The following is a 16,376-nucleotide window of genomic DNA, read 5'->3' as shown; positions in this document are numbered from 1 at the left end:
GCTGTCAAACTGGCAAAACTGTGTAGTGAAGATGCATTTCAAATTTTCATAAATAAATCACTTTGTATTAGGTCCATGTTCAGTGCACACTGGTGCTGTCTGTAATGAAGTAGAGTGGGTGGAGGGTAGGAGAGGAAATGTCTTTCCCTTTAAGAAAACATCCAGTGGTGTTTTTAGGTGTTCACTGCAAAATTAACTTCTTGCGAAATGAGCCTTCATCTATTAGCTCAAATTGATGTTATCGATAAAGTTTTGCTTTAGGTCAACATGACCGAGCTCTTTCAGCAATACAAACACTACGAACAGTGAAAGGGCACCTTGGCAACATTGCAAAACTGACTGGAAAGGGGAGTGCTAGTTGTCACGCGTTTATTCCATGATCCTCATTAGAGTGCATCTAGACTGACAGTTCCTAGCACTTCCAACCAAAAAGTGGAGTAGGAGAACTTGAGAGGTTTAGCAAATGGAAGCCAGCATAGTCTTGATATCCTGTATACTTCTGGAATGCAGGGAAGAGGATTCCGCAGTAAAAACTTCTCCTGGAAGCACCTTTAGGGCCATGAGGGGAAAGGCTAGGTCAGAGGCAGGACACCAGGGCAGGACCAGCAGTGTGGTTGCGCTCCTGCATCAACATGGGAGTGACTTACACCCCATTATGACCAGTTCTGTTCCTACCTTCTTCTCCCTCCTCGCCCATTCCACCCATTTTTGTTATGAGGCTTCTTACTCTTTTGCCCTCCCAAGTTTCAGGGCCAGACCTGGTTGAGAACTAGGATAGCCACATAGTCTCTCTTAAGGAAGGGCAGGCCCTGTATTGCACTAGAGTCAGTTCTTTCTGAAGAGTGACTATTCCTTTTACTGTATATCTGAAGTGGATAATCCACTTTCTTCAACTGGGCAGCTTAACTAGCTGTGTTCAGCATGAGACAATGGATCTTGGAAATCCAGTTTGGTGGCAGGCAGGCTTGCATGTGTACTAATACTGTTGTACCTAGAAAGGGTGGGACCTGACACATTCGAATCTGGGCTGCTGATTCAGCAAGAAGCCTTTTTTCCCTTTGCTTACCTGGCAGCATCACAATTCGCAACTTGATACAGAACACAGAGGGACCCTTGCTGAAATGTATCCGTTTCAAGTAGATGACACTACAACACAGCTTGAAGAAGTTGGGTTTTTTAGGCTACAAAACCCAGGACCTCCTAACCATCAATGCTCATGTCTATGCTGGCTGGCTGATTGATTCTAGGTGTTGTTGTCTGAATTTTGCTCTAGAAGCTATCTGAAGCCTTCACAACCAAGCTAACAATGCAAAGGTTATTCTTCATATTGTTAGGGTTTCAAAAGCTAGTTGAAGAAATGCAATATACTTCCAACACTCTATGCTTTAGCAGAATAAGCTGTTCATAACCTAACTTTTTGGGGACGTGATGGCACTGTGGGTTAAACTGCAGAAGCCTCTGTGCTGTAAGGTCTGTAGATCTTCAGTTGTACGATCGAATCCACGTGACGGAGTGAGCGCCCATCGCTTGTCCCAGCTCCCGCCAACCTAGTGGCTCGAAAGCATGCAAATGTGAGTAGGTAAATAGGGACCACCTCGGTGGGAAGGTAACAGCATTCCATGTCTAAGTCGCATGGGCCATATGACCACAGAAGATTGTCTTTGGACAAACGCTGGCTCTATGGCTTGGAAACGGGGATGAGCACCACCCCCTAGAGTCAAACACAACTGGACAAAAATTGTCAAGGGGAACCTTTACCTTTACCTTAACATAACTTTATCATCCTGTAATATCATGTATTCTTATATATGACACGTAGCACTTCGAACAGGTTTTGTAGGTGAAGGTACAATTTTTGAGTGAGGTCAATGTTAAAACAAACAAACAAAAACTGAAGCACTAGGTCCTGTTCTACAAGTCTAGTATATAAGCATGTGCAGATCAAAGTCAACAAAGCAGAACTTTTAAAGACATCCTGATATATTGTAAAATATGGTCTAGGACTCAGTTCAAAAGCTGTTCCTTTTTTGGGACTCTCATTAATGATTTTGCTTTGTCTCTACTTGTTCTAGAAAACAAGTAAAATGCTTTTCCGCTCCGTCTTGAGAAATGAACTACAGCATATCACAGGTTTTTTCCCAATGTGATCCACATATTTCATCAAAGTTTGTCTACTCTTGGTATGAAACTTAGACCAAAGCACTACTGAAATGATGCTCCCGCCTGAACTACTGACATAATCTCACACATAATGCAAGCCCAGGAATTCCATACACTGCAGTTGCCTACAACAGAGCCGGTATCTCTCAGGCCTAGGTGATCTCTTTTGCTTCTTCTGGAATTCCAAAGCTCGCCAACCAGAGCTAAAGACAAATTAGTGGAGTTGGAGTCTTCTGGGGCAGTTTTACCACTCTAAATACCTCATCAATCAGTGATCATAACAGAAATGCTCCTGGCATCCAGACGAAACTCCCCTTACCTCATTTTCAAACACTTATTTTTCCCTGAACATTTTATCCCTCCCCAAACCTTTTGGTTTGCTTTTCGTACCACTTTATACTCGGGAAAGTAATGCAGCTTCCAGGCACTTCCTAGCCTTAGTGCTTACGGAGCAGTTAGCAAACATACCCATGCCTCTCCCACACTTTTTGAAACTCTAATTTTGTAAAGACCTGTGGAAGCACAGTAATTTCCAGATGTTGTTTCCCGGGACAGCTGGAAGCCCCACACAAGGACAAGCTGAAGTATTAATTCCTCCATATCCAAGGGAGTGGGGCATGGCATAGTTTTAGACTTTGGAGGCTTTGAACCCCTTGTTCCAGAGCTGTCCACCCACTCCATGCCATACACCTCTTCTTTCTCCAGTGTTGGAGCCCTGATGTCAGAAGGGAAAGAAAAGGAGTAAGGGTTGGATTGTCCTGTCCATCCACTGTCCCACCTTCCCTTATGACTCACTGCTTTCTCAGGGGTCCAGACCTGGGCAGCCTTTATCGCCATCCCATGCCATTCCTGTGGCCACTGCTGCAGTGAAGACGTTTATCCCAGTAAGTTCATATGTCTTTCAACAATTTGTAAGGTGTACAGAAGTCCTGGGAAACCTCTCTTATTTGAGCTACTGTAGATCAAAGTCACCAGGAGAACAGTACAAAAAACTGGTCAAAGGCAGATATACAGTGGTGACTCACAAGACAAATGCCTTGCAGGACGAAAAACTCACAAGACGAATGGTTTTGGTGATGGGGTTGATGACTCGCAAGATGAATGTTCCTGTGGCTGTGCTTTGCAAGACAAATGTTTTCCATTTTTTGTTCCTGCCTCATGTTTGCTGATTTTTAAATGTTTTTCTATGATGTTTAAAAAGTTAAAGTTTTTTGATTGAAACTTTTGAAATCATAATGCGCAATATGTATGGCTTTAAAGAGCACTTAATAAAACCTTTGTAAACCAAATTTGACTTTGTTCTGATTTTTTTTGCCCATAGGAACGCATTGATTAGACTTTAATGCACATGCACTCCTATGGGAAAACACATTTCGCAAGATGAATTTTTCGCAAGACGACATAAACCACAGAACGAATTAAATTCGTCTTGCGAGGCACCACTGTTCTTCTTTTTGCCTACCCACCTTTTGAGGCCAAGAGAATGGGAGTGATTATTGAACAACTGGGAGTTAGATGCCATTGTCGATCTGCTGCAAATCATCCAGAGTTCTACCAGTAGATTCTGAACCTGATCTACCTTCTGCCTGTTGCGATTTGCACCTGCCTCTCTTGCCTTCCATGTTGACAGGTGAAACCAGTGGGGAATGGAAATCACAGTACACTGAGAGTACTGATTGATTCTGAAATCAGTTTTCTCAGGTTTGTGTGTTTCTGGTGTCTTGATCCAGTACATTTTATTTGTTAGCAGATGGATAAGCTGCTGAACAAGTCAAATTCCACACACACCCCCTTGTTTTCATTATATTTTCTTATGAGCAGCCCTCTTCCACATGGAAGATTAAAAACAGATCTGCTCCAATTTTCCCGTTGTAGTTTCTTTAGTCTGGCATTCAGTTCAACCAAGACAGCAGCAAAATACACTTTGCCAACTTGTGTTCTTGGCAGAAACTTCGTCCTCCCTTTCATTTTATTCTGGAACCCAACAAAGAAAAAAATATACAGAAGGCAAAGGCAATAAACATACTTGAGTACAACAAACCCTTTGATCTCTCCCACTGATGTTTTACAATATTGTGAAACAAGCAAGCATTCATATACATTGTGGATTTAAATTGTCAGGTGCCAGAGTCTGACCCCTAAAATCATGCTTAGAAGTGCCAATTGGACAAGGAGTCATTTTTAGAACTGCCACAGGAAGGTCTAAATTTGAGAAACTCTTTGTGATGAATTGCTTCCATGAGGTAACAAGCTTCTATTATAGTGTTGTTGATAAGACACTCCTTATTTATTTATCAATTTGTGGTGTCCTGCCCTTCATAGAAGGACATCTGAGTATATCAAACATGGCACAACCTAATCATCTTCTTGAAACAACCTCATGAGGCATAAAAATATATGCCACGCTGGCTAGGAGATTCTGGAAGTTGTGGTCCAAAAAAGAAACCTTTTGAAGCTCCATCTCAGCTTTCTAGATTGCTTCATAAAATTAATCTTCCTCTACCCTGCTATTGACTATACCCTGAAAAGTGCCATATGTGGCAAACAGCACATATGGAGGCAAATACGATTAGTGAGAGCAATTCTGACAAACAATGGGTGCAAAGCTGTGGCTAAGAAGGGAAACACAGTGCCAGATAAATGGCTGTGCAAATGCTATTCTTTCAAAATGAAAGAGCAGCAGTACGTGTGCATTATAAGAAATGCAATGGATAATTTGGCCCTAAGATACCATCATCTTACCTTCCAGCAAAAGAATTCAAGGAATACGCTAGGTGGAGAAATCTGCCTTTTGCCTCAAGTTTTGGTTGAGAGAACGGTGTGCTACACATTGATGAAGTCTGAGGAAAATACAGATTAATGCATTCGTTAAATTTGGGGGAATTACAGATTAACTGGTCTGAGGCTAACATGAGAGTACTAACAGGAATTAGTAAATCCTCTGCAAAAATAAATAAATATTCAGAACCAAATGTAGAAACAATGGTCCCTTACACAATGGCCAACGTCTCTCCTATGATGACTAACTCAAGGGGATCAGCACTTGTCATCCAGATGCTGTTGGACTACAACTCTCATCATCCCACACCATTGGTTATGCTATGTAGAACTCATTGGTTTTTCAGTCCAAGAACATCTGGAGCCCACATCTTCCCAGCCGGAGGAATCACACTGTGTTGGTTTTTGCTGTCCTGAGGGACATTAATGTGTGCCTGTTGGTCCCAGCACAAAGGAAATGAAGCACTACTGCATGCTTAGGACCACTTTCCACTGTCTGGGAAAGTGAGAGTGTGATGAGACGCAGCTCATAGTCTGGAACTGAATCCATATTTAACCATTCTCTACATTGTCAGTGCCACTGAATGTGCCAGTTTGAAGCAAAAACAATTCAAAGAAAAATATGTCCTGGTAAGTGCAGTGAGGATATCCAGTGTTGAACAGTGGACAGAAGGACACAGTAGGATCCAGGAGACATGCGTTCAAACCTCTGCTTGGCTACAGAAACTCATTGGGAAAAGATTGGACTGGTAAAACCACTCCTTATATATCCTTAAACTTCTCACTTACCGAGAAAGCCCTACTGGGGTTGTTATAAATCAGTTCTGATGTGACAAACACAGAGAGAGAAGTTCAGCAAAGGCTACCTCAAGCAGGGATCATAGGATTGCATAGACTTTTAGAAAGGTGTTTTTTAGGCAGAAAAGCTTCATCAAAAGGCAGCTTACCCACAATTATTTCACTTAAAATTCCAATGGGAGCACAAGGTGTGTTCTGGAAGAGTCAACCCAGTCAGGGTTTGGAAGCATTCATCCCAGAATCCCCCAGCCAGCATGGGGTTTTGGTTTAAAAAACTCTTTTCCTAAGCTCTGACTCCATTTTGTGTGTGTGTGTGGGTGGGTGTGTGGGTGGGTGGGTGGGTTTTTTTAATGAGTATTCCAAGAATGATACACAATGGCTCAAAAAGGTAACCAAAGAATGCCCAAAAATGCCTCCATATTCCCAAGAATTTGTTATCAGAATTTCAGCTTACATGCCAAGTCTTTTGCACATACAATTGTTTATCTTTTAACCTGTCTTGGTCTTGATTTTAGCAGTCTCATTTAAAAGGTGGGGGGGAAGGACTTTGTTGTTGCTGCTGATAAATCACTGTGAGGCAGAAACAACTGCTGATGTATTGCAAACTTTATAGAACTCTCCAAGTGAACCATGATCTACCTTTTGCCTCAGAACACTGGTTCCCAACCTTAAATAAGCCAGGTTTTTCTTGAATGGCAACTCCCACAAATCCCAGCCAGCTCAGCTAGTGGCAAAGGCTTCTGGGAGTTGCAGTCCCAGAGCACCTGGTTTACTCAAGGTTGGGAACCGCTGTCCTGAAACATGTTCTGAAATTATGTACAGATGGTCAAAAAAAGAGAGAAAGGTTACTACATATCCCAGAATACCCCCATAATGGCCTTCCTGAATGGAATATTCTTGCAATCTTAGGTGGAAGGGGCCCTATGGATCATGGAGTCCAGCTCCTGCCAAGGAGACACAGTGGGGAACTGAACTCCCAGCCTCTGGCTCTGTGGCAAGATACCTAAATCACAGAGGTATCTAGTAGTTCTCTTGAAGTTGTAGACCACCCCCCCCCCAAAAGGAACTTTCCCCACCTCTATCCATAGTGTGATTACCCCCCCAGTTCCTCAGTATTTACACTGATGCAGAAAGTATGAGAAAAGAATACCACAACAGCATAGAATCATGTGGTAACAAAACTCTGCGAGTGCTCCCTCTCTCTCCTCTAATTTTGTCTATTCATCCAAGTATAAATTGGCAAGAGATGTGAGTCAGGGTTTAGGATGCCAGACATCTGGCAAACCAACTCAGAATAAATAAATAAAGTTAAGCTCTGCCCACTGAAATAAGCAGAATGACACTTACGTAAGGGATTACACTTCTCAAGCAAATGGATGTGGTCCTTGAACAAAAGATAATACAGCATGCAGAGAAAGAGAGAGAGAGAGACCTCCGATGACAGGGAAGAATTGCAGCTATCGCTGCTGCCTCTAGAATATTATGAACGGTTGCTTATGGACATATATATCCCACCTTATCTCAAAGCTTTACTGTCAAGTAAGCCATTGTACAATAAAGCTTCCGTGTCTCAAATGCAGATATGGACTCTTTTAACACTTGAGTGGTCAGGTGCCCCACAGAGATGGGACGACAGTGCAGTCCAAGGCAAAAATGCTGTGCTGTTGGACTGCCGTGGAAGGCCATTCGTATGCAATCTGAGCTTCCCAGCTTCCCCATTCTTAGCTTTGGTAGCTTTCCCATTGCACAACATGCCAATGATATGCATCAACAAAACAATACAGCATGTTCTGCTGTGGCTTTCGCTTCTGTCATGTGGGTTTTTTAAAAAATAGGCTTGCTAGTGTAGCTAAGAAGCACTTTTACAAAAGACAGGTTTAAAAAGAAAGACGCCACCCACAACCACATTTCTTACCTGCCCATTATGTCTGTGCTAGTTACAACCAGACAGCTGACCAAAATAGCCTCCACCCTTAAACTAAGGGATAATCCACAGAAGCAGACTGGTTGACCGGATCAAACTTGTTCTTTCGACATGTATGCAAGTCCCACTGATTCAACAGCTTGTGCCCTTTTAGGACAAATCACAAAGTTTAATCTTTAGTTCTCTGAAATCAGTAATTTGCTAATTTGGTAAATATTCTGAGTCCAATACAATTTTGTGAACATTTTGGATGGTGTGTGGCCCTTCTCTGTAAGGGCCACTGTTTTCTTGGACACATAATAGAATCTACCAGTTTATTAGCTTTCTCATGCTACAACTGCAGTGAAGTCTCATTATTTGTCCCAGAGCTACCAAAGGCAAGCAAGCAGCTGCTCAAGAGTGATGCTCCACCACTGTGCCTCTACACAACTAAAACATCACCATTAACCTTTTATGAGAACACAACTTATCTATGGACACATTTGTACATCACAATCAGCCTGGAAACCCAGGTTTATCACCAACTGGGCAGGTTTGTTTCCATCTATACCTTAGAGTGTAACATCAAAATTGAGCAAGAAGGATGCTCTGCCTTATCTATCCCCCAGGCTATTGTAAATCAGACTGTGGGTTATTTCTTTGGTGTCTCAGGGGAGATGCGAGCCAAAAAGCAGGCTTCTGTTATGTTTGGATGTCGCAAAAAACCAGCCATAGACAGCAATGGTCATGATTTTAACCATTCATTCTCACTTCAAGTGGGAGGACTCGGCCAACAAACATCAGCACTCTGGCTCACCCACAAGCCCAGTCCTTTCTAACCCATCACGATTTCCACATGCACCATGCCCTGTCCTATATGTTTATATCCAAATTCTGTAATTCATGGGTAATCTTCCTAGTCACCACCAGTCTCCTCTTGTATACTGTTAGCTGCATACATGAATATGAAATGTTACTATTCAAGAGCATATTATGGCACTTTTTTCTGGTATCTTTAAAAGCAAGTTCAAGTAATCTACAGCCAAGGCGTAGTCATATTCACTCGGAGCAGCATGCCAACATCCTCATAACCACATTTATGATCTGCGATATCCTAGGTTTATCTTGTTCATGTTAAGTAGGAAATAAATCACACTGAGTTCAACAGAACTGTCTTCTAAGAAAGTATGCACAGCTCGCCAGCCTGAAAATCAGAATGTCAACATTCTGAAGGTATGTTTTCTTGTGTCAGCCTTGTGCTCAAGAATATAAATAGGGTCTAAATCCAATATTGTACTAGCTTTCCTCTCTTCCCTTTCCCTCCTATTCCAAAGGCTTTTCCTGCAATCCCCAGGTCACATTTTCAGACTTCACAAGAAAAAGCTCTAGGGAAGAAGAGAGATCCATCTCCTTCCCTGTTCATCCATCAGCAGAATGAGCCCTCTGGATCTTGTCTGTAATACGCCACCTATGTCAAAATAACAAAACTATACTGAAATATTCATTCAAATCATGCTGTAAGGGTTGTTATGAGCATGAACTGAAATTTGATAGTCTACATCCTGTTGAAAGCTTTATTTGAATGAGATTGGTGAAAGAAATGTTTTTACTTGCTTTTACAGAGTATTTGCATACTTCAGCTTATTTATACTTATGAAAGATCTGTAAAAATAATCCAGTGGTGTTGCTCCCTGAATTGTTTTATGCTTGTCTGTGTCTGATATTTTAATCCAGGACCTGCAACCTAGAAAAACAGTTTCTTACATGAAGCTCTGTATGGTAAAACATTGTACACTACCAATGAAAAGGTTTGCTGGGGATGCATTAGGCTGCAATTCTGTATTTACTTACCTTAAAATAAGCACCACAAAACTCAATGGGGCTTACTTCAGAGTAGGTACATATAAGATTTTCTTCTTAGCTAAAATGCACAGTTTGGCTAACAGGACAACATTCAACTGAAAGAGCTGTAAAGCCTACATTCAATGGCATCTTTACAGGATCTCCCCATCCTAGTCATTTATTTCTTCTCACTTGAACTGATCTGAAATGCAAGTTGTCACTCATTTATTTATTTATTTATTTATTTATTTATTATTTATTTATTTTATATCCCACCTATCTAGCCAACTCAGGGCCACTCTAGGCGGCTAACAATCATCAAATAATTAAAATATACATATATAAAACAGCAAATAATAAAAAACTTTAAAAAATCATTTTCACACGTCAAAAAGACATGGGAAGCATGGCTGGTTTTTGTACCTACGTTTGCTTTAGCCAAACAATGACCCTAACCTGGACCAGAATTGCAAAACTGCTCCAAGCCAAAAACCGACAGGGCAGCCCAGCACAAAGAGTACTTTTGTCTCCTTAAGGTCCAGCTCATGAGAGTTCTGCTATCTGAGAAAAACAGTAACAAGGTGTCCTCTTCCATTCCATGTATAGAAGCGCTGTGGATGGGTACTTGAATGCTCATCCCAGGAGTAACCACTGTCTCCCAGGACAACTGAAGGTGACAGGTTTCAGCTGAAGGATCCAGAGAAATTGTATGACACACAAGCTCTGCCCTTCAAGAAAGGAAAACACCATGGGGGGGGGGGGATAGCAAAAGAAATTTATGAGAATAGGCCACTGCCTCCTCCAACAGCCACTAGCCAGAAGAGGTAGCCATCCTATGCTTAATGGTAGGGCTGGTTCTGATCAATGTTATCTTCCAATCACCCAAGGCACCAGTCCCAAGGAAAACAGATCGGCTGACTCAATGGAATTTAGATCAGCGTTGATTTATTATAGCTGAAACTAGCAACAAGATACTGCCACTGCCCTCTTTTTCTGCAATCTGAATAGCAGAGCTTTTAAGACATATTTCTCACTTGTAATACTCAGCTTCTAACTCTACCTGCCTTTGAAGTTGGGGAGATTTTTTTAGATCTTTTTTATTCTCATGCAGCCCAAACTATTAAAGAACCTTGGCAGACCTTTTAAATAAAATACCATTGAAACAAACCACAGAGTTTCAAAAGAGTAACAATGCTGGATGTTCTTTCGCTTTTACGTAAACAATCATGAGGGAGCACCATGAAATAACTAATGCTAAAGCACTGCAAACGTGTGGTATACTCTGTGCTGAGTCTTTTTCTGGTGGCCTTACTCCTTGGTAACAGCCTACAGGACTGCCACCCAAATATTTCTAGCAGCCTTCAACTGATGTGGGGCAAATCACCTTAAGTCCTACAGTTACCATTCATTCATTTCAGAGGAACAGAATCTGCACACTACGCATGTGGGTTGAGGTGGTTTCATTTGTACAATACTTGCCTTCTGTGGTTCATTATCATGAAACAAAGTCCTGTTGCATAGCTACACCTGCAGAAGGCAAACAGTGCAACTTACAGGGGCTTTTTGCTGCTAATTAACAAGTCCCTGCTAGGAATGTGCCAGTCCAGTGAGTTGGTGCCCACTTGAAAATCATCTGGAGACTCCTTAATTGCCATCAAGAAGCTGTAGCAATTAGGGCAAAGGGAGAAAAAAAATCTCATTTGGATATAAAACAGAGCCCACTCCAAACATGTTGACAAGCAAACAGAAAATATTGATGCAATGTCTTCCACTGTTTTATTTTATTCTCATCACAGCAAATCAATTTTTGGGGGGGCAATTGTACTATCTGCTAGATAACTGGCTGCCTTTGTATTATTGGGGGGGGGACAGGGTTCAAGGTGCCAACATTTAGTTTCATGGAAAAGCCCCCAGATGATATGAATTTCAAAAGGAAATACACCTTGTCCCGTGTTTACAAAGGAAAATCCAAGGATCAGAACTTCCATTTTTAAAAAAATAAAAATATCTGATGAGAAATAGAAAGATAACTGCAATACTGAATGAAATGCAAGTAATTCCTGCCCCATTTCTGCTTTTATCAAAATAATAAAAGCAGGAAGGAGACAGGAGTAAACTTTCTGCCCACCAGGGACTCGCTTTAACATGTTTTGGTATCAAAGCTGCAATTAAAATGCAAGGTGTTTCCTTTTACTGGCTACAAGAACACAAAATAACATTAGTCTCCCACAGTGTTTCTTCAGAGAACTGAGCACCTCTCCTGCAGTCAAGATGCACCACAACGCCTGGACTTCTTCCCTTTCAGATTTCACCATAAAAAAAGCAGGGCGAAATCCGCTTCTAATTAAAAGCGGGGGAGGGGGGCAGCTTTCTTTTGTTTTTAACGTGACTCTTCCAAGGAGGTAACTGGGCGACCATTAAGTACCGTCGTGTATCCTAACGATGATGTTTACAGTGCATAAGGAAACACGCGCTCTTTTGAGAGCGGGGGGGGGCTGAGGTGGGTTTCGGGGGTGAAGGATCCAGGAATGCCTCCTCCCGGCGTTTTGCAAAGCTCTTTTATTGCACGGCGGGCAAAACGACGAGGAAGAGCAAGGCGGGAGTCCCTGAGACGATGAAAAGGGGGGGCAGGCGGGAGGGGGGCTGCGGAAAACGAGGCGGCGGCGGCAGCTGCTATACGAGGGATTCGCACACGGGCACCGAGTCCGAATCCTGGCTATGCATGGAACTCAAGCCCGTGTCGGAATCCTCGTCGTTCTCCTCGCTGTCCTTGCACAAGGTCCGCGCCGCCGGTTCCGCCCAGCCCTCCGAGGGGCTCGGGGCCGGCTGGGGAAGCCCGCTGCCCTCGCCCAGCGGCGGCGGCCCCCCCTCCTCGTTGGCCTCGGCGACCTCGAGGGCCCGGAGGGTGTCCAGCAGGGCCTGCAGCTCCCGCTCCTTCTCCTCCCAGGCGCGGCGCGTGCCCTCCAGGTCGGCCTTGACGGCGTCCAGGTCGGTGCTGAGGCGCAGGCCGATGTAGAGGCTGGTGCTCAGCTGCGTCTTGACGCGCTCCTGCTCCACGTGGAGCTCGCCGCCGCTGCCGCCGCCGCCGCCGACCAGCTCGGTGGTGTTGCAGTCCGCCTCGGCGAGGCTGGTGCGGGAGCCCTTGGCGGCGGCGGCCAGCTCCTCCCGGCGCCGCGCCATCCAGCGCTCGTTGAGCTCCTCCTGGATCTGGCCGGCCAGCTGCTCCACCAGCTCCTCCTGGCGGCGCCACTGGTCCTGCAGCAGCGCCACCTGCTCGCACTGCCGGGCGTATTCCGCCAGGTCCTCGCCGCCGCCGCCGCCGTTCGCCGGGGCCGCGGCCGGGCCCTCCTCCTCCTCGTCTCCCTCCCCGGAGGGCTCCGCGTCCCCTCCGTCCAAGTAAGTGTCCTGGACGTAGTTGACCCCGTGGCGCCTCATGCGGTCCAAGTGGGTCCGGGCCTCGTAGCGGTCGATCTCCCGGTCCAGGTCGCGGATGCGCTTGATCTGCTGCCGGATGGTGTGGTCCTGCGAGAGGACGAGGTGCACCAAGGTCTCCATCCTCTCCGCCGCCGGGGCCGCCTCCTTGGCGCTCGGCGAGCCCTCCTGGTCCGGCGGCGGCGGCGGGGGCGGCGGCGAGGGGGGCTGCCCTTTGCGCTTGTTGATCTTGGCCAGCTTGCGGAAGGCTTTGCGCACTACGCGGCGCTGCCGCTCCTGGCTCAGGGCCAGGCCGGCCCGGGCTGCGGCCACCCCGCCGCCGCCGCCGCTGCCGCCGTCATGGAAGCCCGGGCTCTCCTTGCTGGGCACCACGCGGGCTTCGGCGCTCCGGGGCCCCGCGTTGGGCAAGGAGGCCTCGCTGCGCACCAGCACGAAGCGCACGTTCTCCTGTTCGTCTCCCCAAGCGGTCCAGAGCCTCAGGATCTTGGTCTTGTTGGGCAGGATCCGCTCAAAGCCGCGCCACTTCTCCACGATGCAGTAGGACTGCGGGGGCCCCGACAGCATGCCCCCTCCGCCGCCGCCGCACTCCTGCAGCGAGGCCAGCTGCCGGCTCGGGGGCTGGGGCTGCTGCCCCCCTCCTCGCCGCCCCCGCCGCCCTCCTCCCTGCCTGCTGTCCTCCAGCAGCACCCGCACCACATCCGAGCAAGTGGTGCGCTTGGACAGCCCCGAGATCAGCTTCTCCTCCTGGCAGATCCACACCGAGACCTTCGGGTGGTCCTCCGGCTCCATCAGGGCACGGCTGGGCGCGGCGGCCGGGGCCCGAGCCTGCTGCCACTCCCAGCAGACGGCCCCGCCGCCGGCTCCCCCATAGAAGAAGCGGGGGCCCGGCAGCGCTTACGGGAGCGGCGGACCGCCGGGGGCTGCCCGGGAGCCCGGCCACCCGGGCATGGCTGCCAGCCGCCCAACGCGCCCTTGACACCCGGCTGCCACGTCGTCGTCGTCCTCCTTCTCCGCCTTCGGGGATCTAAATTAATTTGAAGCTGGACTTATCCATGGCCAAGGGAGTCCCCACCCCCCTCAGCTGAGGAGCGAGAGAGACGTGTTTCACCTCCTGCTGCTTTGCTTCCCTTCCAGCCTCAAGGCGCGCGCGCGCACGATCAGCCGTCGGAGCCCCGGAAAGTTGCCAGCTTTTCCGGCTGCTCCTGCTCCCGCAGCGACCGGCCGCCTCTTTGCCCCAACTCTGCCTTTATTCTGACACTGCCCTTGCCTCGCTGCCGCGTTTTCCTCTCCTGTCACGTGATCCCCACGCCCGCCCGCCCTCCCTCTGGGCGGCGGCGGCGGCAGCAGGAGCCTTGTTTCAGCCTAGGCTATCCTTCCCTCCCTCTTACTGGTTTCCCTCTTGGGCTGCCTCAGGGAACCCTTGAGTTTTCGGGTAAGAGGGTTCCGGAGCCCCTTTGGGGGTGGCCGGCCAGAGTCAGGAGGAAAAGGAGCCCTCTTTGCTTCCCGAGAGCTCCAGAAGAAAGGATGGGAGGTGAAACTTCAAAGGAAGGAGCCCCAAACCCCTTCCAATTGCTTTCATTTCAATAAAAGCCCCAGCCCTGTAATTAAAGGGGGTTCGTGTGCGCCAAAGCACTTTGCTGATTAAATGTACAGCGGATCGTAAAACATGTAACTGTTGTTAAGTGCTTGGTTGCTGCCAGGAGTCCAAAACAGAAAGTGTCATTAATTCCAATAAGGGAACGATTATTAAACTTGTACGGCTGCCATCTTACAGTCATTCTCACTTGGAGCTCAGCTCCATTGCATACAATGGGACTCCTCCGTCAGCACACTTGGTAATCTAGGGTAGCCTTTGAGTGCCAAATAAAACGGGCGTTGGAGTTTGGTTTGGGATTCCCCCCCCTTCAGTTTTATGTTACGCAGTTATTTCAGGGATGGGGTATCGATACTGAGAGACAGCCATGCCAATCTATACTCTGTTGTAGCAAAACCAAGGGAAAGCTTGGTGAAATCTGAAAGGCTAACATGCCTACCTCTAATAAAACTTTTTAGTCCGTAAGATGCCAAAAGGGGGAGAAAATGATTAGCAATGGTGAAAAATGGCAGGATTCCTGTGGTGTTTCAAGTTTCTTCAGGTGTTTTCAGCCATCAAAAGCCAGAGACATGAAACACGTAGGCACAAACAACCCTCTGTCCATCATCTGACAAACTGACATGAGGAGGAGGGCAATGGTTCTTAATTTCACTGCAAGAGAAAATCCTGGTAGATGGTTTGTGAAAAGGGGAGGTCACAGTGCCAAGCACTTGGGAGGGTTAGCTCATTGTGAGCCGCCATAATTCATACTTGATTTATGACTTCAAGTACCACTGATCTAGCTGGAAGAAAAGTGAAAGAACACCATGTTGGGGCTGAAATCCAGCATTTCAAGAGCAGATATGTTGAAATCCAAAGGACTTACATCAGTGGTGACTAATAAGGCCCGTTCATTCAAGGAGTCTATTCTAGGTGGAATGAACCTTTTGGAAGGGAGCTGAGGAAAATGGTTGTGGACAAAAAAAATCATATTAACTTGCAGAGATTATGAGATCTGGTTCACATGATTAATTAATTTCATGTCTTGCTCTTTTAAATTGGAAACTGAAAACCGATAACCTAATTCATAAGGCGCTGTGACCAGGGGAATCATGGAATCATAGAAAAGTGAAGTTGGAGGGGGCCTACAAGGCCATCAAGTCCAACCCCCTGCTCGATGCAGAAATACAATCAAAGCATATCTGCCAGGTGATTATCCAAGTTTTTCTTGAATGCCTCCAGTGTTGGAGTGCTCACCAACTCCCGGGGTAACTGTTTCCACTGTCATACCGCTCTAACAATTAGGACATTTTTCCTGATATTCAATGGAAATCTGGCTTCCTTTAACTTGGGCCCATTGTTGCATGTCTTGCACTCTGGGATAATCAAGAACAGATCCTGCCCCTCCTCTGTATGACAGCTTTTCATATATTTGAAAAGTGCTATCATATCACTTCCTCTCTTTTCTCAAGGCTAAACATGCTCAATTCTTTCAGCCTTTCCTCATAAGGCTTGGTTTTCAGCCCCCTGATCATCCTTGTTGTCCTCCTCTGAACTCGTTCCAATTTGCTAGCATCCTTCTTGAAGTGTGGTATCCAGAACTGGACACAATACTCAAGGTGAGGCCTAACCAGTGCTGAATAGAGGGGGACTAGCACCTCGTGGGATTTGGAAACTATACTTCTATTAATGCAGCCTAAAATAACATTTACCTTTTTTGTAGCCACATCACACTGTTGGCTCATATTTAGCTTGTGATCTACGACGATTCCAAGATCCTTCTTGCTTATAGTTTTGCTGAGCCAGGTATCCCCTATCTTGTAACTGTGCATTTGATTTCTTTTTCCGAGGTGCAGTACTTTGCAATTATCCCTGTTGAATTTGATTCTG

At 46.1% G+C, this 16,376-nt stretch overlaps 1 protein-coding gene across 1 annotated transcript; it reads right to left on the bottom strand.

Annotated features, from left to right (window-relative positions):
• Positions 1 to 11,234: 11,234 nt before the first annotated feature.
• On the bottom strand, positions 11,235 to 13,839 carry RASSF10 (Ras association domain family member 10). Its single transcript, XM_072985775.2, has one exon. It carries the CDS (start codon positions 13,700 to 13,702, stop codon positions 12,155 to 12,157), a length of 1,548 nt encoding a protein of 515 aa, XP_072841876.2. The 5' UTR covers positions 13,703 to 13,839; the 3' UTR covers positions 11,235 to 12,154.
• Positions 13,840 to 16,376: the final 2,537 nt, after the last annotated feature.

Source organism: Pogona vitticeps, chromosome 1 (assembly GCF_051106095.1).
Source record: "Pogona vitticeps strain Pit_001003342236 chromosome 1, PviZW2.1, whole genome shotgun sequence".
Classification (NCBI taxonomy): domain Eukaryota; kingdom Metazoa; phylum Chordata; class Lepidosauria; order Squamata; family Agamidae; genus Pogona; species Pogona vitticeps.
The sequence above is the reverse complement of the archived record's forward strand: the minus strand, read 5'-3'. Positions and strand labels throughout refer to the sequence as shown.